Below are 25,284 nucleotides of genomic sequence, written 5' to 3'. Positions count from 1 at the left end.
GTATAAATGAGAGATCAGGAAAAGGGAAGGCATGAGTCTGCTCAGACACCTCTTAAAGAACTCATGCTGTCATAATTATGTATTTCTGTGACCATCCCCACTCACTCCTAAGTGACAAGGGACAAGTCTCTAAATCTGTAGGGTATCAAACAATGGTGACCATTCAGTAGATGGATTTATATATGTCTGCGGAATGACTGAATAACTGCATGAGTGAAAAGCAGCAGAAAAATAGAGCAAATTAGTTATTGAAATGTTTCAGGTTTTTAATCCATTTTTCAATGAATCTAGCATAATTTTCAGTATAATTTAGCATAAAAATCTCTATAATTGAACAGCATTAAAAAAGCTTAGAAGAGTTAAGTGTCTAAAATATATGGAAAGCCTCCTACATTCTGGGCACAGCATATGGCTGGTTCCAGCCTTAGCTTGCAATCTTGGAGGTAAGCTTGATCCTATCCCCACCCAAAATAAGGACAGCAATCAACAACCTTTTCCCACCAACGAGAACCACAGTTATTTATGGGTTTTCCATTCTTGCATCTTTGAAAGAAGTTTTATAATCATCTTTGGTCACATTTTTCAAATGCTGAGCCATTCAGAGATGCCTTAGAAACAGCCCATCTGTGTATGTTTTTGCTTCACTTGCTGGGCACTAACATTATCTAAACATTAATGAAGGTAGTTCTCCTAGGAATATTCTCTGGGAAAAAAATGCTCTGCAGGCAATACCTTTGCATCCCGAATAATTCTGTAATTTAAGTGTCTTTTCAAACATCTACCTCCTGCTAGCCAAAAATATACATGAGTTATTGTTACAGTCTACTTTATCTACACAAATTAAAATTAACTTTAGGGTGGGGTACAAAACCAGTATTACAAAGAACATAATTTGAAGATGGGGGAAACTCCTGCAGGTTTCAGAGAATCATAGAAAGTTTGAAGTGAAGGCAGGTCTTAGAGACAGTCTAGTTGTGCTCCCCACTTTCCTCTCCCCCCTGCCCCGTTTTTTATAAGCATTACTTGGGGAGATTCTGATTCAGGGATTCCAGTGAAGGCCCTGAGATTCTGCATTCCTAAGAAATGACCTATTCACCACCTAGTCCACATCAGGTGGAATAATGGCTCCTTAATGTCCCAGAACTTGTGACTATGTTAGGTGATGAGGCACATTGAGATGGAATTAAGATGGGGAGTGCATCCAAGTGGGCCTAACATTGGTGTCAGAGTGGTACAAAATGAGACAGACCCAGCCGGCCACAGCTGAGCTTGAAAATATAAGGGACAATGAGGCAAGGAATTCCGGCAGCTTCCAAAGCTAGAAAAGACAAGAGAAGAAATTCTCCCTAAAGCCTACAGTACACAATGAGACTATGTGGATACCTTGCTTTGAGGCCATGGGATTTCTGATCTCTACAACAGTAGCACAATAGATTTGCGTGGTTCTAAGCATTGGAGCACCCTATTATAACAGCAATGATGAACTCATACAATGGACCGCTCTTAAAGGGGGGAAAAAAAGTCAGTGTCTTTCCTTCACCTTTTGTGTGATGGAGTATGAACTTGAACCTTGCACTTTTCTAGCTACCACCTTGAACCACTCTCCTAGCAGTTTTAACTTTAGTTGTTTTCCAGATTCGCCTGGGGCTAGGGCTATTTTAGACAGCAATCCTCCTAGTCCTTCTGCATAGCTGAGATTACAGTTAGATACCACTATGCCTAACTTGTTGTTTAAGATGGAATATTGCTAAGTTTGTGCCTAGGTTGGCCTCAAACCCTGATCCTTTTGATCCCTGCCTTATAAGTAAGTACCTGGGATTATAGGTATGTACCATGCTTGACCTGCCACTCTTCACAAAGTCTACTTTCCACATGAAAGTATTCCCCACCAGATATTTTGGGAGAAAATTCTAGTTATTCACTCATTCAAGCTAGATGTTATGAGTAAAAGTGAAGTAAGTCTGACACAATCTTTGCTCCAAACAGTAAGAAAAATAAGGCAAAGTCATAAATAACAACTAACTGGAGTCTTCTGATAATAAAAAAAAATGCTCTCTGAATCATACCTGTTCTCTATTCTTTCTTTCACTACTCTAGACAGTTTCCTTTATCTTTCACCTAGACGCTGGAAACAGTCTCCTAATTGGATTTTCTGGCTTGGTTCCTCGCTCTCTGATCCATCTTAAAACAATCACTGTACAATTTATCTCTCCAAAGTGCCTGAGCATGTCCAGTGATGGAGGGAAGTCACCAGCAGTGAGAAAAGAATTTGAAGAGAGAAGAGAGAAAGGGGATAAATTATGAAACAAGGCCCCCTGAGGAAACAAGAGAAAATCGTATCCAATCCATGGGGCAAAGCGAGTTTTAGAAGGGAGGGGTGATTCTCCTTCCTCCTTCTCAGCAAGGAAAAGAAGATAGGAGAGTAGAAAGATATAATAAAAATTTGAGATTGTGAGGAGAAAAATTTATGGAAACCATTCCTCTGAGTGAGTGTGTTACAGTATGCTTAAAAAAATGTAGAAAGGTTTGGAGCTTCTCTGATGGGACTGAGATAGGAAATGGCTGCAATGAGTGAACTAATGCAGGGCAAGCCGAAAGGTCCACTAATGCTGGATAGCACAGATTTATCATGGAGCCGGTTTGTATGCATGGCTTTCCCCAGCAATTCTTAACAAGCAGGAGCAGAGAAAAGGAATGACCCAAGGTTCAAACTGTAACACACACACACACACACACACACACACACACACACACACACACACACACACACACACACACACACACACACACACACACACACATACAGAGGTAGATCTCAACATACAGAGGTAGATCTCAGGCCTCAGGGCCATGGTCAGTATTTGTTTATTAGGATAACTGATCAATACATCTGAGGTCTATGAAGGGGGATGATGAGTTGGGAGGCTAGGTAGAATTAAAGAAATGAAAGATGCTACTGAGAACAAAAACCAGGTAGTTACAGAGAATGAGAGAGTCCCATGGTAAGAAGGGCAGGGCCAGGTAAGAGAAGGGATGGTAGAGACTGCCAATCTTCGTGTTGCTTTCTGGTGTATAAGAACATGACCTCTTCTCTACACATGAGCCCTTAGCTTATTTAGAAGAACTAGAGCAATCCCTAGAATTCCATCTTTATGGTGTAGCCATGTTCTTCAGCAATCTTTCATAAGCTGTGATTTCTATGCTCTTACATCAGGTCAAATTTTTCAGAGTGTTTCTGTTAAAATGAAGCACACTGTTCTAGAAGCAGCTGGATTAGAGCAGGGGACTATGGGACCAAGGCTTGCTTTGGTGGGACCCCTTTTGTCCATTAGAGTTGTCTAAAATACCATTAGCACTTAAAGTACTTAAAGGAGCCATATTAATTACTTGCTTATTAACTCTTGTTAGACTGTTTCCATGACAAGTGTCCCCTGTCCTGTACATGTGTGATGACTAAAATACAAAAGTAGGATTTCTACATCCATCTTGGTAAAATTTCAATATTTAAGTTCTGACTCATCATTCCAGTTGGCTGTTATCATTTGAAAACTTGCATTTTACCACTAGAAACGGTTCTTTCCAAGTGTGTACCTTTTTAAAACTAGCTGCTATCTTCTATACTGTAAAACATGTGTTGCTTTAATATAGGCCAGAGCCAAAGTTGATTTGAAATTTAATAGGCCACAGCCAAGTACAGAGGTTGGAGAATCACCACAAGAACTTCTCTCAGAATTGATATTGATCTTTCCATTCGTGTTCCTTTGTTTACTCATTTAGAGTCCATCATGATGAACAGTCTCTGAATCAGGGCCATTGGCAGTGACAGGTACTCTTCCTGATCTACCTTGGAATAGTGCAGGAAGATGGATGTTTGATGGCTGTGATAAAAGAAGTAATGATGCTTTGTCATTTGGGAGGGGGATGGTCCTACCAAATCTAGAATCCTGGGAGCCCTGAGGACTAAAAGTAATCTAAACTGAGGATCAAAGCTGAGTAGCACTAAGTCAGGAGCAAGAAGTGGAGACAAGATCGAGTATTCTAGACAGCGTATACTATACAACTGTGAATGGAGAGGACTGAATTTTAACATGGACCTAAAGGAAAGCTGGTCCAGGATGGCTGGAACATCAAGTGTTAAAAGGAAGATTTCAGAAGAAGCTGGAAACAAAGGGAAGGAGTCAAAGTAGGCGATGCCCTGTAAACCATATGTTTTATTTTTTATTTTTTAACTCAGGGGAGGAATATATTTGTGTATTTAAGAAGGTCATTCTGGCTTTGTTATGGATGAGATCTGATAGGTGCCAATCAGAGAGAAAATGGACCAACGTGGGGCAGAGGAGAGAAGCACTCATAAATTATTTGGGAGTCACAATTGATTTGTGGTTAACTAGATGAAAGGAACGGGGCAGATGAAACACTGTGAATGCCAGACTTCTAGTTTGAGTTTCTATGTGGCTAGTGGGGCAGTTTCCTGAGAAAGGACTTATAATGGAAATAGAGCACTGTGCTTGAGGGGAACCTCGATTTACTCTTTGTGAGGCCTGAGAGACATCTACACATCTATAGAGTAGATGAATCTGTAAATCTGGAGTCCTAAGGAAGAACTGAGTCAGAGATTCAGACACTGTTAGGATCAAACAGTGAGCCTTAAACCAGGCTGTCAACTGATGGACTTTAAAAATATTTACATACAAGGGCTTCCTGGGTAATCCAATCTAAGAGACACATGTAAGAGATAAAATAGCAGCCATAGACTGCTAAGGGCAAGTGGGCAAGAAAAAGAAAAGAAGATGGCACAGGACAAAGTTCTTAGGTATAACTGCTCACCTTTCAACTAATCTATACTGAGTGCCACAGGTCTTCCACACCTATTTGTTGTAATATAGTATTCTAATTTTAAAGTCATTTCTGTAGTTGAGAACAGTATTACTTTTTATATAGAAAAACTGCTTGAGAGGATACTCCTCTTGCAGATGGTATTCCAGTTATCTACATTTATATAACGAATACTCCCTCCATCACAAACCTTGTGACCTAGAACAACAGTGCATTTGCTTTCACCATTTTGTGGTGCATGAAATCTGGAGGAGTTTGCTGAGTGAGTCTGCTCTCATCTTAATGAAATAGATAGTGGGCAGAAGTGCTAGGACACTTGGGGGCTGGCTGGGCAGCTCTCCCTCTTTCATGGATTCTCCTTCCTCATAACATGGTGGTCTTATAATAGGTTGTTTCCATGTTGGTTTAGTGCTGTTAGCAAGTATCTCAATTAGTGAAGAAAACGTAGAATCACCAGTTTAGGGGATCTACTTACTCCCTACTATTCTTGCCAGCCAGCTACAAAAGCTTCCCTAGTTGAAAGGAGGAGGACATCACAGACTCTACTTCCTTGGGAGACATTATTATAGTCGGTTTTTTTGCAGGCTGCATCTTTGCTGCCTCAACAGGTTAAAGATAACAAATGTAACGAGCCACTTTCATGTATTTTATATATCCAGTGTCTATACTTTGTCAAGCCAAAAAGCAAACTAGTTTATTTATTTTATTTTATTTATTTTTTTTTTGGGTCTGGTCATGGGGCCTGAACTCTGGGCCTGGGCGCTGTCCCTCGGCTTTCAGCTCAAGGCTAGCGCTCTACCACTTGAGCCACAGCACCACTTCTGGCTTTTTTCTTTTTGCTTATGTGGTGCTGAGGAATCGAACCCAGGGCCTCATGCATGCAAGGCAAGCGCTCTAGCACTGAGCCACCTTCCCAGCCCCGCAAACTAGTTTATTAATTGTTGAAACTCTAAATGAAAATTGATCATTTACCTTAAATATAACTTTTTAATTCTAGAAATAAGTTGGATAACTTGATTTGTAGAGTAAGAGATACTCAAATGGACTTTTATTCTTTCTAGAGTAATAACAAAATTAGAGTACCTTCAGTCTTTTAATTTAGTCCACAATCAATTTTCCATATCAGAATTCCCATCTTCAACTTGAAACTTCTAAGATTTAAGATATATATATATATATATATATATATATATATATATATATACGTATGTGTGTGTGTGTGTGGCTCTTATTGATAACTGTCTACCTAATCTTCATTGAGATAAGGGATTACTTATTTTGCTAGCTAGCATGTACTAGTAGATGCCTGAATTTTTCTATGGTAGTTTTTTATTCTCTCCTATTTTTTGTTACCAGTTACCTTGCACACAGTTATGGGGGAAGCAAGCTCCTCCCCCCCAGGTCTATTAGAACTGTCTGCTTATTATCGTTGATGAATAGATTCTGTACTGAAGACAAAAAAGGAATGTTATTTTCTCAATAAATTTCATTTTTGGTATTTTGGGTTGTTTTTGTTTTTGTTTTGGGTCCGGTTGTGGGGCCTGAATTCTGGGCTTGGGTGCTGTCCCTCAGCTCTTCAGCTCAAGGCTAGCACTCTACCACTTGAGCCACAGCGCCACTTCTGGCTTTTTTTTCTTTTTGCTTATGTGGTGCTGATAAATCGAACCCAGGGCCTCATGCATGCAAGGTAAGCGCTCTACCACTGAGCCACCTTCCCAGCCCCATCATTTTTGGTATTTTTAAATACATTTTATTGTAAAAATACTGTACAAAGGGGTTACAGTTACATGAGCAAGGTAATGAGCCCATTTCCTATCAAGCATTGTTGCCTCCTCCTTTGTTTTTCCCCTACCATCCCTTCTCTCCACCTCCACAACTACACTCCCCGCCCCCCACCTCTCTGCCTAACTGCCTAAATTGTAAAGTTCCCTTTTCAACAGAGTCTTGGTACATCTCATTGTTACAATGTGTCAACCAGTATCCCTGTTTAAGCATTTTGTTTTTTCCCTTCCTCTCCCCAAGCTAGAGAAGTGTATACATAAGATGTGGGGCACTGACATCAAATACAGTGAAAACAGAGGTTATATCATGGAGGAGGAACATACAAAACAAAAAATCACATGGTACATTATAAATACATTAAAATAGCAAGAAAGAAAAAAATCAGGGGCTGGGAAGGTGGCTCAGTGGTAGAGCACTTGCCTTGCATGCTCGAGGCCCTGGGTTCGATTCCTCAGCACCACATAAGAAAAAAGCCGGAAGTGGTGCTGTGGCTCAAGTGGTAGAGTGCTAGCCTTGGGCTGAAGAGCTGAGGGACAGCGCCCAGGCCCAGAATTCAGGCCCCATGACCGGACGCCCCCCCCCCAAAAAAACAAAAAAACAAAGAAAAAATCACTTGTGTTCCTGTCTTGGAGAAAAGAAAGACATTTTTAATTTCTCCCCTGTTTCTAAAGGGATATTCAGGAAATCTTTCCTTATTTTCTTTGGAATTTAAAGTCTCCATTTGGGGAAAAATGGTAATTACTGACTTCTATTCTTTGTGTATGTATTGTTCATTCACAGGATCTTCAGTAAAAAGTACTATAAAGACATATAAGACACTATTACCCTTTAATCAATAGTAGAATTAGAAAGTTAATTACCCTCTAATTGATAATGGAATAGGGAGTTAACCTAATCTCTAAATTATATTAACATTAGATATTTTCACTGTACTGTGCATGGAAGCCAGGAATCCCCATCTTCTCTGAGAGGAACTTACACGTTAACATACCACCTTTTATTTTGTAGGCTTGGGCAATTTTTTTTTTTTTTTTTGTCAATCATGGGGCTTGAACTCGGCCTGGGTGCTGTCCTTCAGCTCTTCAGCTCAAGGCAAGAGCTCTACTACTTGAACCACAGTGCCACTTCTGGTTTTCTGGTGGTTTACTGGAGATAAGAGTTTCATGGATTTCCCTTATTTGCAATAACTAGTAAATGTTCAGAACAAGCAGAAAAGCTATGTACATATGACCATATAAGATGATGTTAAATGAAATGAACCCCAAGATAGGGACACAAATGGTTTTTTCTTTCTTGCTATTGTTTTTAGTGTATTTATAATGTACTATGTGATTTTTTCTTTTTTTTAATACTTTTTTTATTGTGAAAATACTGTACAAAGGGGGCTGGGAAGGTGGCTCAGTGCTAGAGCGCTTGCCTTGCATGCATGAGGCCCTGGGTTCGATTCCCCAGCACCACATAAGCAAAAAGAAAAAAAAGCCATAGTGGTGCTGTGGCTCAAGTGGTAGAGTGCTAGCCTTGAGCTGAAAGCTGAGGGACAGCGCCCAGGCCCAGAGTTCAGGCCCCACGACCGGGGCCCCTCCCAACAAAAAATAAATAAAATAAAAATAATAAAAGTTAAGAAAAAATACTGTACAGAGGGGTTACAGTTACATGAGCAAGAATTTCTTATTAAGCATTGTTGCCACCTCCTTTATCTTCTACCATCCCTTCCCTCCCAACTCCACAACTACCCTACCCACCCCCCCCAAATTGTAAAGTTTGTTTTTTGACATAGCATCTTGTACATATCATTGTTGCAATGGGTCAACCTGTATCCCTATTTAAACTATTTGTTTTTTCCCTTCCCCTCCCCAAATTATACCAACATCAAATACAGTGAAAACAGGGGTTATACTGTGGGAGAGGGGCATACAAAGCTGTACTACGTGATTTTTTTGTTTCTTTGGTATGTATGTTCCTCCTCCATGGTATGGCCCCTGTTTTCAATGGATTTGATTCTGGTGCCCTGCATCTTGTATATACATTTTTCTAATTTGGGGAGGGGAAAGAAAAAATCAAAATGCTTAAATAGGGTTATAGGTTGACCCATTGTAACAATGAGATGTACAAGACACTATGTTGAAAATGAACTTTACAATTTCGGTGGGGGGCAGAAGGGAGAGTAAGTAGTTCAGAGGTGGGAGGGAAGGGATGGTAGGGGAAAAACAAAGGAGGAGGCAGCAATGCTCGATAAAAAAGGTACGCATTACTCACGTAACTGTAGCCCCTCTGTATAGTATTTTTACAATAAAAAATATATATGGAGAGAGAGAAGAGAGAGAGACAGAGATAGATAGATAGAGAGAGAGAGAAAGAGAGAGAGAGTGTGTGTTTCATGGACTTTCCTGCCCAGGCTGGCTTTGAATTGCAATACTTAGATATCATCCTCCTGAGTAGCTAGGATGACAGCATAAGCCCCTGGTGCCTGGCTGGGTTTGGGCAATTTTAAACAAAAATTAAACTGGTTTACATCTCTGTCAAAATAGCCATCTAACTGACCACATCTTATTTTCTCTATAATTCTGTTATTCCTTTAATGACTATAAAAAGGAATTGATAGTGTTAGTCCAATTACTCAAATGATTTGAGTCACCATAATTACTAAAAAAAAAAAACAAATGAAACACTAACATTGTCCATTAATGGTTGAACAGATATATACATTTAATAGAATGTTATTTCAGCCTTAACAAAAAGGAAATTCTTCAGCATGCAACAATATGAAAACATGGGTAACCTTAAGAACATTGTGCTAAAGGAAAAAGCCAGTCATGGGATAAATAACACATGACTCCTTACAAAAAGTTTAAAAAAAACAAAAAACCCATCAAATCAGAAAGTAAGGTGGTGATTTCCAGGATCCAGGAAGGCGGGAAATAGGGAGTAGCTATCTAGTGGGTATGAACTTTCACTTAGACATAAGCAATATGCATGCAGTTAACAACACCATATTTATACTATAACTTTAAGGGAGAAAGAATCTCATGTTACATTTTCATAGCAGAATAAAATAGAAAAACATTGTTACAATATTTTCAATCATCATTTCAAAACATTTTATGGATAATAATCTTCAAAGACTGTGAAGCAGAATTCTGAAGATGGGAAGGAATGGTAAGGGGAAACAAAGGAGGAGGCAACAATGCTTGATAAGAAATGCACTCATTACCTTGCCCATATAATTGTAACCCCTCTGTACGGCATTTTCACATTAAAAAAAAAGAATTCTGAAGAGTCTCAAAGTCAGAAAGTCAGTGATTCACTCAATGTTAGAACTGGAGAGGATTCAGGAGATCATTCATTCACATGAATTCTCTGACTGCAGATAAAGACACTGAAGCCAAGGAGTTGACGTATGTACCAAAAGATAGTTTTTCAGGAGAATTAACACATTTTTTACTTTAATCATGTGAGAAATGGAGCTACAAATTAAGTGTACTAAATCATTGTTTACCCTAGAATTGAGAAAGAAGACACCCAGTACTAGTGGCAATATGGCCCAGTCTTCAAAGGGAAAGGAAATTCTATAATTTATGTTCTTTTGGTTACTAAATACGGTAGACCCTTGGTTCTCAGACTTTTTTAAAATTCATTTTTGTCAACAAACATAAAAATCTCACACTTTTATCATATGATTGAATTCCAACATATGAATTTTACCTTTTTTCTTTTTTTAAAGGCAAAAAACTTTTTACCTATAAGCCATAAAATATAGTAAATATAGTAGCATACTATATTTACATTGCTTGCACATATGATTTAAAAATATGTGACTTTGTACAGATGAATGTGTGTAATAACCTCTCTTACGGTTATGCTAGCATACCCCTCATTTTTCCTTCTTTAAAAAAAATTACTTCTTGTAAAGATGCTGTACAGAGGGGTTACAGTTACATCAGTAAGGTAATGAGTACATTTCTTGTTGAGCACTGTTACCCCCTCCTTTTTCTCCTATTAACCCTATCCTCCCCCACCTTCCTCACTCTTCCCCCCCAACCAAAAGTTGTAAAGTTCATTTCCAACATAGTGTCTTGTGGGTATCATTGCTGCAATGGGTCATCCTGTGTCCTTGTTTCGGCATTTTGTTATTAACTTTTCCCTCCCCAGATTAGATAAATGTATATACAAGAGGCAAGGTACCAAAATCAAATGGAGTGACAACAGGGATATACCACAGGAGGAAGAACCTACACAGTTTTTACTATACTGTATTGTGGAGGCTATAGACTAAAATCTGCTATGAGAACTACAATTAACATTAACCACAGTCTGCCCAGGTACTCTACCTGGCCCCACTACTGCGTGGACATCTCATCATATTCCTTCTACATGTGCTGGTCAATGACTGAAGTAGCCTACAAGAGTGATGCTCGCTTCTGGAGGGACATGGGAGTTCTCCTCCAATTGGCAACTTTGGCCTGAACACTCCTTACCAGCCTGCTGACAATTTAGCACAGAACTGCTAGAGACTTTTTTCTCGTGGCAGTCCTAAGGTGTGAGCTTTGGCTTCCATGCTTGCTAAGCAGGCCTTACACTACTTGAGCCATGGTTCTAGACCTTTAACTTTTAGTATTAGTTTTGTTTTATCTGGGTTTTTGCTAGGCTGGCCTTGGACCTCAATCCTCCTACCTCTACTTCCCAATCTCAAATTTGAGACTCTGCTTGATTTTCTTTTCTCCTTCTGTTAGAAGATGTCAGACCTGCATGGAAGTCTGAAGGCTGTTCTCAGTGGCTTCTGCCTGCTTTCTCCCCTTTCTTTTACAAGCACAACCCCCTCTAGTGCCAACATACCTCTCATCTAATCCCATCTCATCTTGGTGTCTGCTTCTTAGGAGACTCAAATCAACACAATTGTGGGTTTTTTTCCTTTTTCTAATTATTCCTGTCATTTCCCTGATATTCTAATACTCGCCCATACCAAAGAAAGCATGAACTACTTCCTTCTTCTCCCTATTAATTTTCTCAATTCACATTTAACTATAATTGCTACTATAGAATCTTGGCTAACTTATTAAGCCAAATATTGATTAATTAGCAATTTAAGGGGGCATAAAGTCAATGTATTACTATTGTAGGAGCTATTAAGTACACATATAAATTAAAATTCCTAAAAATAAATACTGATTTGTATGCATGCAAATAAAAAATAAATTTAAATTCCTTATCTCCTTATAAGGAATTTGTCATCAAGTTGTGGGGAAATGGCATATACAAAGTAGTTTTAATAATAATAATAATAATATAAGCAGCTAGGTGTCAGTGGCTCACACCTATAATCCTACCTACTTAGGAGGCTGAGATCTGAGGGTCACAGTTCAATGCCAGTCCAGCTGGGAAAGTCTATGAGCCTCTTTATTTTCAACTAAAAATCCAAAAGCCAAAAGCAGAGCTGTGGTCAAGTGGTAGAGCATAGGCCTTGAGCAAAATAGTTTAGGGAAGGCTCTTAGGCCCTGAGTACAAGCTCCAGGACCAGTGCGTGAGTGCATGCACGCACGCACACACACACACACACACACACACACACACACACACACATACACACACAGAGTAATATAAGCAGTTTTAAGCACTGAGTCAATCTGTCTGTCTGCCTATGTACTCTGTGTTGACAAATTCTCAGTGTGCAAGGTCAGAAGAGAACAAACCATTGCTGAAGCACTGTCATTTATTGCAAAAATTGGATAATTTAATACAAAAGATCTCATTGTGAGAAAATAACTAGAATGCTGGTAAAGTAGCTATTAATTCCAAGGGACTTCCACTAGAGGTTACTTTTTCCTGCTTCCAAAGGATTTCATTTGTGACATGCTCTTCTGCATATGTCTCAGCCACAGTGCAAGAGGGACTATATATGATGATAAATTGGGAGAGGAAAGCCTAAGGGGAGGAGAAAAAGCAGGGCAGAAACACTGTGCATTCCAATCATATGGTTTGGAAACGGCAATGTAATGCTAATCCTGCACTTGTAAATTTCTTCTTATCCCTTGTAACTGAAGCTGACATTTCCATTTATTCATTCAGTTCCTTTAGACTCCTTGTCAAATCTCTTCTAGTTGCCAAGCAACAATAATAGCAGTTCTGTACATAAGCATTTTAGGCAATAACTATTGTCAATGTTTCTCCTTTCTTTGAAAGGGTAATGTAATGACCCTTTCCTGTGAGAAAATGATGACAAGAATTGATCCATAGTGAAATCTGAAGGCCGAGTAGCTGGTGTTCTTGCAGTATGAATCCAAGGTTGGACTAAATGAACACAACCATTCCTGAAAAATTATGAACTTGTGATTTTCCCCAAGCTGGCCGTGGTTTGGTCTTTCAAAACAAATGTATATTATTAAAACACATCCTAAATCTCATGAAATGACTTCTCTACTAAATGAAGTTAATATTTCAAAGATACACATTAACAAGTTTCTTTTGTACTCTCTTTGATCCTGCTAAAATTTTTTTAATCAAACACTTGGGTTTTTCTGACTGTATTCTATTCCATATAAAGATCTGAATGATATTTTAATATTCACAGTTACATGAAAAATGATAAAACAGAATATATTTATTTTTAAATAACATAACATCTGTCCACCTGTTGTAGACAGACTCCTGGCCTCAAACAAGAACACCCTCAATCTCAGAGAAGTTCAGAAACACAGATAATAACACCTTTCTGTAACCAGTGTGGACGAGGGTAGTTCTTCCAACCACGCCTCATTTTAATGTCACCATACGTCTATTGTTTACAATGTTTACAATGCAATTTACCTAGATAGCCATAACAGCTCTAAAGACCATTTGCAATAAGCAGCATAGCTCAGCAAAGATGGAGCTACTCCTCATTTCTGTATCATCATATTGTCAAGGAGCAATTATTTTTAGTGAAGTGCAGCAATAGCTATACAAGTTTGAAAAAGTTAAATCTACTTTTATGTTCTTTGCAAAAGTTAAGTCTAGTTTTATGTTCTTTATCTCATTTGGGCTTTCCTTCCCTTCCCCTTATCTTGGCTCTGTGAGAACGTATATTTTAAGTTCCAAACAAATGTTAGCTAGAACTCCTTTTCCCACCCTTTAATGAAAAATAACCAGATGAGCTCTCCCAGATCCTTTATTGTTGATACTAGTAAGAGCTCAAATAGCATTTCCAAACTTAGTAGTGGATTTAATGATTCTGTGAGGTAGGTTTTACAATCATGCCCAATCTACTGACTAGGAAACTGAGGGCCAGAAAAATTAAGTGCTCAAGTTGCTTAACTAGTAATTGGGGGCTAATAGCCCCTGTTTCTGTCTCCAAGCTTCATGTACTTCCTATAACCTGACCTCATGGAAAACCATTTTCCCAGGGAACTGGGTATCCCACGGCCGCTAAGGGTTCACTCATCATTATAGTGAGATTCCTCCCACTCTGGACACCTAATAAGTTTAATTCATCTTATTTTTTAAAAGGATGCCTTTTATTTTCCAACACCAAGCTTCACTGCTGCATTCAATCCAACTTAAACTGGTTCACAATAATGCATGAAAAAAAATCTGATAAAAATTATATTTTGTCTATACTATTTCTAATAACCCTTTTCTATTTTGTTGATAATCACATTTAAAAATCTATAAGTCTATTTAGCTTGGTACCCAAGTGTTCCAAGCGAGAATAATCCAATAGTCACTGCTGACTAATTCATTTATGAGTTTCTAATGTTTAATTTCTTTTTTTTTTTAAAAAAAAGCTACATCATTTAGAGGAAAAGCAGTAAAAAGTAAATTATTTCCTAAATGTAAGAGCTCTAATTAGCCCTAAATTTTTGTTATGATAGCTCTCCTTAATAAAGTAACATTTGGGGATTTATTAAATAAAATAATATTCGGGTGCAGCAGAATTTGACTGTTCTCACCTAACAATCTCATTTGTTATTGTGAAACTGACCTGAGACCACTTATGTTTGATAATTATCTCACAAAGATGCTACTTTTCTGCAGAACCATGGGTCATCAACCTAAGTCCCTGTTTTTAGAAGCAATTTAAAACATGCTTTAATGGCAAAGAGAGTAGTTAAAATGAGGTGAAATTTCCATTAACCTGCATTTCAGTTTTTAAGAAGAGAAGATTTTACAGAATATCATGAATAGGAAATTCAGTCTTTAAAGAACTTAAATATTCAAGCAGAAGTGTTAGATAATTTACTATCCATTCTTTTATCTCACACTTAACTGTAAGGTCAACTACGAGTTAAACCCAAGGATAAAATAAGACCCAGTCCTACCCTCAAGAAACAGCCAGTCTTACACTGGGAGACAGACCACTAACAATTTTATCTGACAGGGAATAACAGCTGCTCTGAAACATGCAGAGAAGGTTAAGAAAGAACAGAGGAAGGGAAGTAATTAGGTCAGGACAGGTCTGAGGTTTGAACAGGTTCCTGAAAGGAACACTGGATGAGGGGAGGGCAGGTCTCTGAAGAGGACAGCTTATACACAGAAAGTGCCTTTGCAATGGCACCAAGGATAACATGTTCATGGTCAGGATAATGGGGCTAAAGATGTGTGAAGAGCTGGCAGCAGGTGACACTGTAAAAGAAGATAGGGGTCCAGTCATGGAGAGGGTGTGTGTGTGTGTGAGTGTGTGTGTGTGTGTGTGAGTGTGTGTGTGTGTCTCCTAAGAGAAAGAACACAAACTCCAATCACATTTCCAATTTATATCCTTACATGTGTGACCCAACACTATACAGGTCTTTTCAACTAACACTCACAGAATCTATTTTAAGTTTCATTTGTCTTTATCATTAAACTTCATGAGCTCTCCCTTTAGGCTAAAAGCTTCCTTGTGAATAAAAATTATTTCTGCATGATAGCACTACTCCTATTCAATCCATCTGATCAAGGACCCGCTAGAAATAAATGAAGGACTCCTTTATCTTCGTTGCTTGCTTGTTTGAAGACAGGGCCTCTCTCTGTAGTCCAGACTGGCCTCAAACTCACAATATACCCTAGACTGGATTTGAATTCATAGTCCTCCTGCCTCAACATCTCAAATGTTAGGATCATAAGCACATATCATTATTCCTGCTTTTCACACACAAGATTTGTATTATTAAATTTCCCATGGCACTCAAATAGTTACTGAATCAAAAAGACTACACAGTTCTGTTTTCTAATCTTCAAAAGCTTGTAATTTAAGATACAACAGTTGTTATTATTCTTAATTTTCAGAACTGAAATGTCACTGCTTTGTGTGACAGATTGAGAAACAAACTAATCATAAAAGAGGCCATAAAAGCTAATAACTAAAGAAAGTATAGTAAGATAAATCAATGTAGAATTATAAATGATCAGAATTTTCAGTTGTCTATTATGGTTCTCTTTATTGAGTTCAGAAACCTATTAACCACTTGACATGGAAGACAACTCACTAATTGAGCTATGGAGTTCTACTTTCATTGTCAACCAGATTCACAATATTTACAAAAAAAACAAACAAACATCATCCTTCCTGAAATACTGAAAATACTGACAACATTTTGATAAGTTACTGAAGTTCAAGACCAAAACATCTACTATTACTCTATTATTTCTTTTTTAAGACAAGGTCTCACTATATAGCCCAGGGTGAAGTTGCATTCAATATCCTCATAATTCAGCTTTCTGTATGCCACCATACCCACCTCTACCATTAATCTTCACATAGGTATTTGGCAGTGCTCATGGTGAGCGGATGAATGTGGTACCTGAGGCAGAAACCTTCACACTGATCCACCGTGGCCTGTGTGCTGACAGATCCACTTATTTCCTCTTACTACTTCAATGCCCCCTCTGTATTCAATAAGATATTCTAATGTTGACTACTCAGCCTGCCATATATGTCTGTCCACTAGCTATATGTCTCAGGGATCAACTGCTAAAAATCTGTTTTTTTTAAGTGTTTTCCTTCCCACAGCCCATCATGAGAAGCTGTTCAATCTATCAACAGACAGTTCATTGGAAAGGGACCAGCCCCTGGTCTGCCCTGTAGTGCCCACCCTAGCTTCTCAAACTGGGAAATACATATTCTCATTTGAATGTATGACTGTGAATCAAGAAGATGGAGCCATGATATCAAAGGGGTACATCAGTCAGCTATTGCTTTACTCAATGATCAATAAGCTAATTTTTTTTTTTTTTTGGGTCCGGTCGTGGGGCCTGAACTCTGGGCCTGGGCGCTGTCCCTCAGCTCTTCAGCTCAAGGCTAGTGTTCTACCGCTTGAGCCACAGCGCCACTTCCGGCTTTTTTCTTTTTACTCATGTGGTGCTGAGGAATCGAACCCAGGGTCTCAGGCATGCAAGGCAAGTGCTCTACCACTGAGCCACCTTCCCAGCCCCAAGCTAAAATTTTTTACATTAAAATTAATACATGAAATGCACTATGGAATACTGTAAAAGTATCTGCATCAGTTTTTAAGACAGCACAATAAGACACCTCCAGAATTGGAAGTCGGCTTGAATTATGTCCTCAAAGCCTTGGGATAAGAAGTCTGTTCATGGGCTCAGTGGTAGAGCGCTTGCCTTACATACATGCGGCCCTAGGTTTGATTCCCCAGCACCACATAAGCAAAAAGAAAAAAGCCGGAAGTGGCGCTGTGGCTCAAGTGGTAGAGCGCTATCCTTGAGCTGAAGAGCTGAGGGACAGCGCCCAGGCCCAGAGTTCAGGCCCCACGACCGGACCCCCCCTCCCCTCCAAAAAAAGAAGTCTGTTCATATTCTGGGAGCATTTGTGGGACAAACCCGGCACGGTACTATCAGGTACCACTAAGTCAAATTTGTTGGTCTAAGTTATTCTCCTGCTTACACCAGCTTGCTTTTGCCCTGGAAATAGTTCTCTATGGCTCTTTCAGGATTTAAACCTATTGATACACAGAGACCCCCCCTTCAGTAGTCTGGTGAAAGCTTTGGGGACTTTCTCACAATGATGTTTTAAAATTCATGACGTAAAATGCCTATAATCATAAAAGAAACTACTCATACTGAAATACGGTTCAAATATTAATAAAAAACAGATTTTATGCTACATAATATGTGTGCTTCTCTATTAACACATCCAATAACAATGCAGCAGCAGGTTTTAGAATTATAGTAATTTTGAAGGAGTGAGCAAATAATACATCAGAATATCCATACCAAAAGTAAGTGGCATTTCTAGTTGTCAAAGTTTCAGAGCTCACTACCACCACCACCACCACCACCACCACCACCATCGCTACAACTACTACTACTACTAATTAATTTTTCTTCTTTGCCAACATTCATGACCGAAGGAAATGCTAAATTTCCTTTAGCTGTTAGTCAAGACTGTTTAAAAATGTACATTTGTAAGATAAGAATGTATTTGTTTCCATTCTAATACAAAGAGCTCTGGATCCTCCCAGGGGTCTCTTGGAGATCAATGGGCCTTAGTGAAGTAGTACTCTCCAATCTCATCTCTCTCATCAAATGCCTTCCACCTCTCCCCCCCCCCCCTCCCCCCACCGCAATGGCCACCTGTTCTTCAAATGCATACAGCCTGGCCCATCTTAAGTATCTTGTTTGCTTTGCTCTCTTTCTGGAGTTCCCAGCCCTCAGAGCTTTGCATGGTTGTTTCTTTCTCATCACCTGTGATCTCAGCTTAAGTATCACCTGCTATAAGAGTGCTTCTCTGATCACATCATGTAAAATAAAGTAGTCCCCCTCTTCCTCATCTTGTTTTCCTCCCAGTCATCACAGCTGGAAATGACTGTGCTCATCTATGTGTTTGGGGGTTTTATTTCCTGCTTCTCTGCCCTATATGTGAGTTTTGTACAAACAGGAACCTCAGCTATCTGTTCATTGCCAAACTGCTGGCATTCAGAAGAGTTTTGAGTTGCACATATATTTGCAGAAGCGAAAGAAAATGTAACAAGGACTCTGCAAGTATTAGTTCTCTCATCTTTGCTCTGTATATTTGTACAGTGTAGATACAAAGATATGAGAGATAAACTCCCATCATTAAGTGGTTAGGAGTCCAGTGGAGGCTGTGGGTGGTCCTAGGGGAGGTGGCATGCATATGGGCTAGCCTAGGCTCCTGGCCAGACTCTACTATTCAGCTTAGTGACCATGGATAAAGCATTTCTAGGGTCTTGGTTCCTATGATGCCAAGAGAACAGGTTAGACAGACTTAGCTACATGGTCTATAGTTCATGGTTAAGACCTAACAGAATAAAGTCGCCTATCAGCAAGAGAGGGATGTGACCCTAGGTGGAAAAAGCTTCTTCATGAACCAGAAAGGGCCTATGTCAGTCTCCAACAAATGAGGAGGGGAGATTTTCTGAGTTAGAAACTCTCAGGGAAAAATGCTTTACAGGAGGACCAGGAGATGAAGCATTGATTCTCCAGATGAGACCATTTCTGGGGAGTTAAATACAATACCCCAGCTGCTATATGCAAGCCAGTGAGGTGGTTGAGAAGAGCCACTGTCTGAGTTGATATCTCAGTTCTGTTCTCTATTTGTTATGGGGATTCAGCAAAATCATGTCACTTCTTTGTTTCTTAATTTCCACAATGGGGGGAAAATAGTATCTACTTCATGAGGTTATGATCAAGAAAACAACTGTAACATGCTTAACATACAGACAGTAAATGGGACCTAGGATTCTGTTAAATAGATTACCAGTGAGACAAACTTACTATGTATCGGACCAAAACATTTTTCCTTTTTCCACTGTAATTCAGTTTTTAACCAGCACAAGCTCGAGACTGTGTTATCCAAGTTGGAGTTTTTTTTAGGGCTAGCGTATAACTTGATCTTACCTTTTCCTTGACATTCACATGAGTATTGAGTTCAGCCATCTTGCTTCTGGTAGAAGAAGCCCTGAAAAAGAGGACAAAACGATTAAGGTTTAAAAATTCATTGCTCAATGTATTATTATTGTGCTCTCTTTCCAACATAGTAAACAATTTCATTCAGTTGTAATCATAAATACTATTTTATAATGTAAAATATACTTTCAAGTGAAGCATTTGACTTAGGTATGTCCTAAAAGCATGTTATGAGATCCCTGGAAGACAATAAAATAACTTTTATTCATACTGTATTCACATGGAAAATGACAAAGACAGATGGAAATGCACCCGAACTGTTTCTTCTCATTATGTAAAAGAAGAAGGTAGTAAAAAGAAACAGTGGGAGGACGAAAACTACTTAATTTAAGCATTTTCATTGAAATCCTCATCATCCCAAAGCTTCTGCCAGCACCCAGGTAACCTCATACATGTTCAGAGTATTTATTGCATGGATACAGCTGTATCAAGCACTACAGGAGAAAACAGTACAAATGGTTTGGGTATAAGCCAGAGAAACACTTTCCTCTCATTTTCCCTTAGTATTGCTGTCACTTCAGATCTTAGTGGGATTGTTTCTTTCCCATTCTTTTCATCTCAGCTCAAGTTTACTTCCTGACTCTTCCAGCTAAAGCAGCCATGAGCCTGCCGTACTTTCCACTCTCTTCTACATCAGTATTTCTTTTTGTGCCAGTACTGGGGATTAAATTCAGCAGCACGCAGGCGCTGTCCCTTAGCTTTTCTGTTCAAGTTGGGTACTCTGCCATTTGAGCCATAGTTCCCCTTCAGGCTTTTTGCTCATTAAGAGATAAGTCTTGGATCTGTTTGCTTGAGCTGGCTTTGAACTGTGATATTCAGATCTCAGCTAGGATTATGGGCATGAGCCACTAGTACTGGCTGCTTCTAGGACTTGGGTTTGGGACTGCGCTCAGGGGCCATGCTTGCTATTCAAGTTCTTGATACTTAAGCCACATCCCCAGATCCCTGATTTTTTTGCTTTTTATTTGTTTTGTGGTTAGTCTTGAGCTAACTTTGCTAGGGCCGCCCTTGAACTGTGTGTGATTCTCCCACCTCTGTCTTCCAATTAGCTGGGTCCACAGGCATGCATCCTTACTCCCAGATTTTGCACTTGCCAACATGTTTTGAACAACCTTCTGGCAATCTCGCAAGTTTTTGTATGTGTGATGGTCCTGGGGCTTGAATTCAGCATCTGAGAGCTGTCCCCAAGCTTTTTTTGCTCAAGGCTAGCCCTCTACCACTTGAGTCACAACTCCAATTCTGGCTTTTTTGGGGGTATTTAATTGGAGATCACAGACTTTCCTGCCTAGGCTGGCTTTAAACCACGATCCTCAGGTCTCATTCTCCTGTATAGCCAGGAATATAGTGTGAGCCACCAGTACCAGTCAATCCTGTAATTTTTTAAAAGCATATATTCATAATCTCTAATTTCTACAATCCCTTAATACTGCTAATAATCCTCCTGTGGCCACCTATTATAAGATGGCCTTCTTCTGAGAGCTATATTCCTAATGCCAAGCCATAGTGTTTTCTTTCTCTTATCTGGTCAAAGTCCTTCACCATTATTATGGAAAAGATATCTTAAGTCTTTAATAGCTTTAGTCTTTTATTTTTGGTGGTACTGTGGCTTGAACACTCTGTTTGTTCAGCTTGCTTCTTCACAGATAGTGCTCTACTACTACTTGAACCAAATCTCCAGCCTGGCTTTCTGAGGGTTAATTAGAGATAGAGACTCATGAACATTTCTGCCTGGGAGATCACTAAACCATGATCTCAGATTAGTAGCTAGGATTCTAGAGGTGAGTCACACCTTCACCCAACAGTTCCAGTCTTTTGTTGTTGTTGTTGTTGGTCGTGGGGCTTGAACTTTGGGCCTGGGCACTGTCCCTCAGCATTTTAGCTCAAGGCCAATGTTCTACCACTTGAACCACAGCACCACTTCCAGGTTTTTCTGCTTATGTGGTGCTGAGGAATCAAACCCAGGGCCTCATGCATTTGAGGCAAGCACTCTACCACTGAGCCACCTTCCCAGCCCCCAGTTCCAGTCTTTTTGAGATGAAAAATAAATGCATGACTTAAAGGCATGTACAAATTAGTACAGAAATTAACAGCCAGTTGGGCCAAAATATCATCAATATATACTTCCATTTGCATGTTGAATGCTTTTTGCCAATCAAATACTACTGAAATACTTTCTTGCATTCTTTCTACTACTGTAATACAGTTTCTCTGTCTCTAAAGATGATACATTAGGAACATAATTTAAATAAATTCTCTTCTTTCTTCCCCTTTTTTGTTTTGTTTAGAGAACATCCTCAATGTTTTGAGGTGCACTTCTATATAATCCAGGATGGCCTTGAACTCACTATGTAGCCCAACTTGTCTGGACTCCAACTTGAATCTTCCTACTTTTGTCTTGTGAGTGCTGAGATTACAGGTATGCATCACTACCACACCTGACTTTCCAATTATTTTCTGTTAAACCTAAGCCTTAAAGATAGATTTAGATCCATCAGCCTGTTTTTTTTTTTTTGGCTGATTTCAGGATAAAAGCTTGATAACATCAAATGTTAACTGTACTATTGCTCCCACTATTCTCAAATAGGAATCCACATATAGTATTATCAAATATTTTTAAGCAATAAGATTTTATTCTTAGAAGTTTCCAAATAGTACTGCCACGGATGCATATTTGGGCACACTATCAAACATTGTTAGCTCACTGAACATACCTCCCATTTCTGTCACTTGGCAAAATCTAGTCCTCTGACTTGGCATATGGAAGAAAGTCAATGTACTAGCTAGCAAATAACATTTGAGTTGTATCCTCGTTTTCTCTTGGCCCTTGAAAGTTACTAGTAAAAGACAAGTTTATTTTCTGATTATCTATAATAGGGGACAGAAATGGTAAGTGAGAAATAGGAACAAATGATTGGGAATTTCTGCTCAGAATCCATGGATAAGTAAAGCCTTGTCACCACAATGCCTTCAAGATGCCTAGAATCGTATCTGAAGACATCTGGAGGGTAGATTTCCTTATTCAAATGAAAGTTCCAGCATTGTGTGAACATATATATACATGGATTTTTTCAGTGTGTGAGTTATGTATGGTTTGGGGGAGGGAGGGCTCCCTATGGAACTACAAGAATTGAGCAGTGACAGAGCTAGGTTCGGTGCAGACCTATAATCTCAATACTTGGGAGGCTGACATAGGAAGATTATGAGTTCTTCAAGGCCAACCTGGGCTACATAGTGAGGCTCTGTATCAAAAACCAAACCCAAGCCCAGCACTGATGGGCTCATGCCTATAATCTTACTCAGGAGGCTGAGATCTGAGGATCACAATTTGAGGCCAGCTGGGTCAAAAAAGTCTGTGAGACTCTTATCTCTCCAATAAATTATTCAGAAAAAGCCAGAAGTGGTGCTGTGGCTCAAATGGTAGAGCACTAGCCTTGACCACAAGAGGTTCAGGGGCAGTGCCCAAGCACTGAGTTCAAGCCCCAGGACCAGGAAAAAAAAAAAGAACAGAAAAGAATAATTACATAGTGGCAACTGGTTTTGGCACTGTTAGGGTGGGCCTGTGGGCCACAAATGCCCACCACCAGTTAAATCTTCTCAACACATCCAATTTGGCCATTATAGATGTGTAAAACCCGATGGAAAAAGTTGTGCTACATTTTTGCATTTGGACTTTGATGTCTAGAATTTGGGAATGCAGCACTTGTAACGCTGAAGTGCTGCAATCCACAGAGGAATCAGACAGGCAGTCTACTGTGCAGACATTTCTGAGGTCTGTGGAAATGGCAGCATTGGATGATAAGCTACATTTATTTATTCATCACACACACACACACACACACACACACACACACACACACACACACACACACACACACACACACACACACACACACACACACACACACACACACACCTCTTCTCTTTCTATTTGACCTAAAAGTCTTGACCCAGAGGAAGACTCTCTTTCGTACTAATGCCAATAAGATCAACCAGTGTGTGTGTGTGTGTGTGTGTGTGTGTGTGTGTGTGTGTGTGTGTGTGTGTGTGTGTGTGTGTGTGTGTGTGTGTGTGTGTGTGTGTGTGATGTCAGCTACAAGGATAGACAAGCTATTGTGAGTTTCTCAGATGCAAAGATAAGATAAAAATAATTGTAGGGAGCTGTTCTTTGTCCATTTCACGTTCCAAATTTCTTTTCCACGTGGAAGGCTGCCTACAGAGCTCTTCTCCCCACGAGGATCCCGACACCCTTTCCAAATCCTGGCCAGAGTACAACAGAGTGTTGGGAAACTGGCTGTGGCTCCAGTTACAGAAACTAGTTGAAGGTCTATTATCTAAACAGATCAAAAACTTGGTTTCTTCTAAAGAATTAGGAGTGTAAGTGGTTAGGTATGAAGTTAGGTTCTGCCGAAAAGACAAATGCCAGGGAAAGTACACAGGAGAGGGTGAAGCACAGAGTGTCTGCACTTGCTCAGTGTCTGCACCTTCTGACTGGGGTGAGTCCCTAAGCCCACCTCGAACCCACATGGACTCAGTTGCTTATGTTTCAGAGCAGACTCCTCCCTGTCCTCTATGAAAATGAAATTGTGCTGGGCCACTCCATTTTAGGGAGTCTGGGCTCTGCTATGAACTGGATCTGGCCAGTGAACTCCATAATAGACTTTTCCTCCAGGAAGCACAGTTTTACCAGATTCCACATGTCAAATCCTGGATTCAGCAACACGAAACCCCAGCCCTTCGAACTGCAGACATCTAGCTTAGCCAGAGAAACCTCTAGTGTTGTCATTTTTAGGTCTTACAGTGAGTGACAGATGTTTGGGGACAACAGTTTCCTAATTCCCTCATATTAGTCATCAAATCTGTTAATATGTGTTTGGTGCGAGACATGATTCAGTAGGCATTTTTTTTTGCGGGGGGGGGGGGGGGGAGTGTTCAGTACTGAGGACTGAACTCAGGGTCATGTGCTTGCTTAGGCAAGAGCTCTACCATTTGAGACATGCCCTCCAAACCATTTTTTCCTCAAACCATTTTTTTTTATTTTTCATATAGGTTCTTGCTTTGCCATGGATCACAAGTATATCCTCCTGTATAGTTGCGATTACAAGTATGGACCAACTGGACTACTTGGTTTAGGGGAATGGGTCTCACGAACATTTTTGCGTGGGCTTGCTTTTAACTTCAATCTTCCTATATCTGCTGCCTACACAGCTGGTATTTTAGGCATGGACTACCATGTTTTGGCTCAGTGCTCAGTCCTTCACTATACTATGACAAGAGCTTGCAATCTGCAAGAAAAGTACAGGGATCTCTGACATTTTGAGAAAGTTCCTAGTTTCTAATCCTTATTATCACTTGAGTCTATTATTGGAGCAGATCAATTCCCAAGACCTAATTATAGTCATGAATTGCATACAAATTTTGGTCAATGCCAGGCTGCAGACATGACAGTATATGGCAGATTGCCTATAATGTAGTAGGCCATCTCTTCTAGGGGTGTACACATATACTATGATGTATACACAATAATGAACTCACCTAATGTCATATTTCTCAGGATGTGTCCACATTTTTAAGTGATATAACTATATTTAAATCTATGGATATATATATTCCATGTCACTCTGTTAATCAGTATGAAAACAAGATGTCCCCCCAAAATAAGTGCTGGTAGTTATACAACATTAAAAACTTGTGTACTAAGATTTGTTTCCTTAAGATTTTAGTTCTGATTTCAGAAATAGCATACAAATATATGCAAGTATTCTATCTTTTACATAT

The 25,284-nt window shown here is 39.5% G+C and overlaps 1 protein-coding gene across 1 annotated transcript in view; it reads right to left on the bottom strand.

The window, feature by feature from the left end:
* Nucleotides 1-25,284, bottom strand: part of Spats2l (spermatogenesis associated serine rich 2 like) — a 167,297-nt gene that overhangs the window by 66,094 nt on the left and 75,919 nt on the right. The window contains exon 3 of the mRNA XM_042667030.1: nucleotides 19,441-19,501. Within this exon, the coding sequence (XP_042522964.1) occupies nucleotides 19,441-19,479 (39 nt within the window). The 5' untranslated portion in view covers nucleotides 19,480-19,501. The remainder of the gene's footprint in view (nucleotides 1-19,440; nucleotides 19,502-25,284) is intronic.

This window comes from Dipodomys spectabilis, unplaced genomic scaffold (genome assembly GCF_019054845.1).
Source record: "Dipodomys spectabilis isolate Male_0828 unplaced genomic scaffold, ASM1905484v1 ptg000373l, whole genome shotgun sequence".
Taxonomy (NCBI): Eukaryota; Metazoa; Chordata; class Mammalia; order Rodentia; family Heteromyidae; genus Dipodomys; species Dipodomys spectabilis.
Note: the sequence above shows the minus strand (reverse complement) of the source record. Positions and strands in the feature narration are given on the sequence as shown.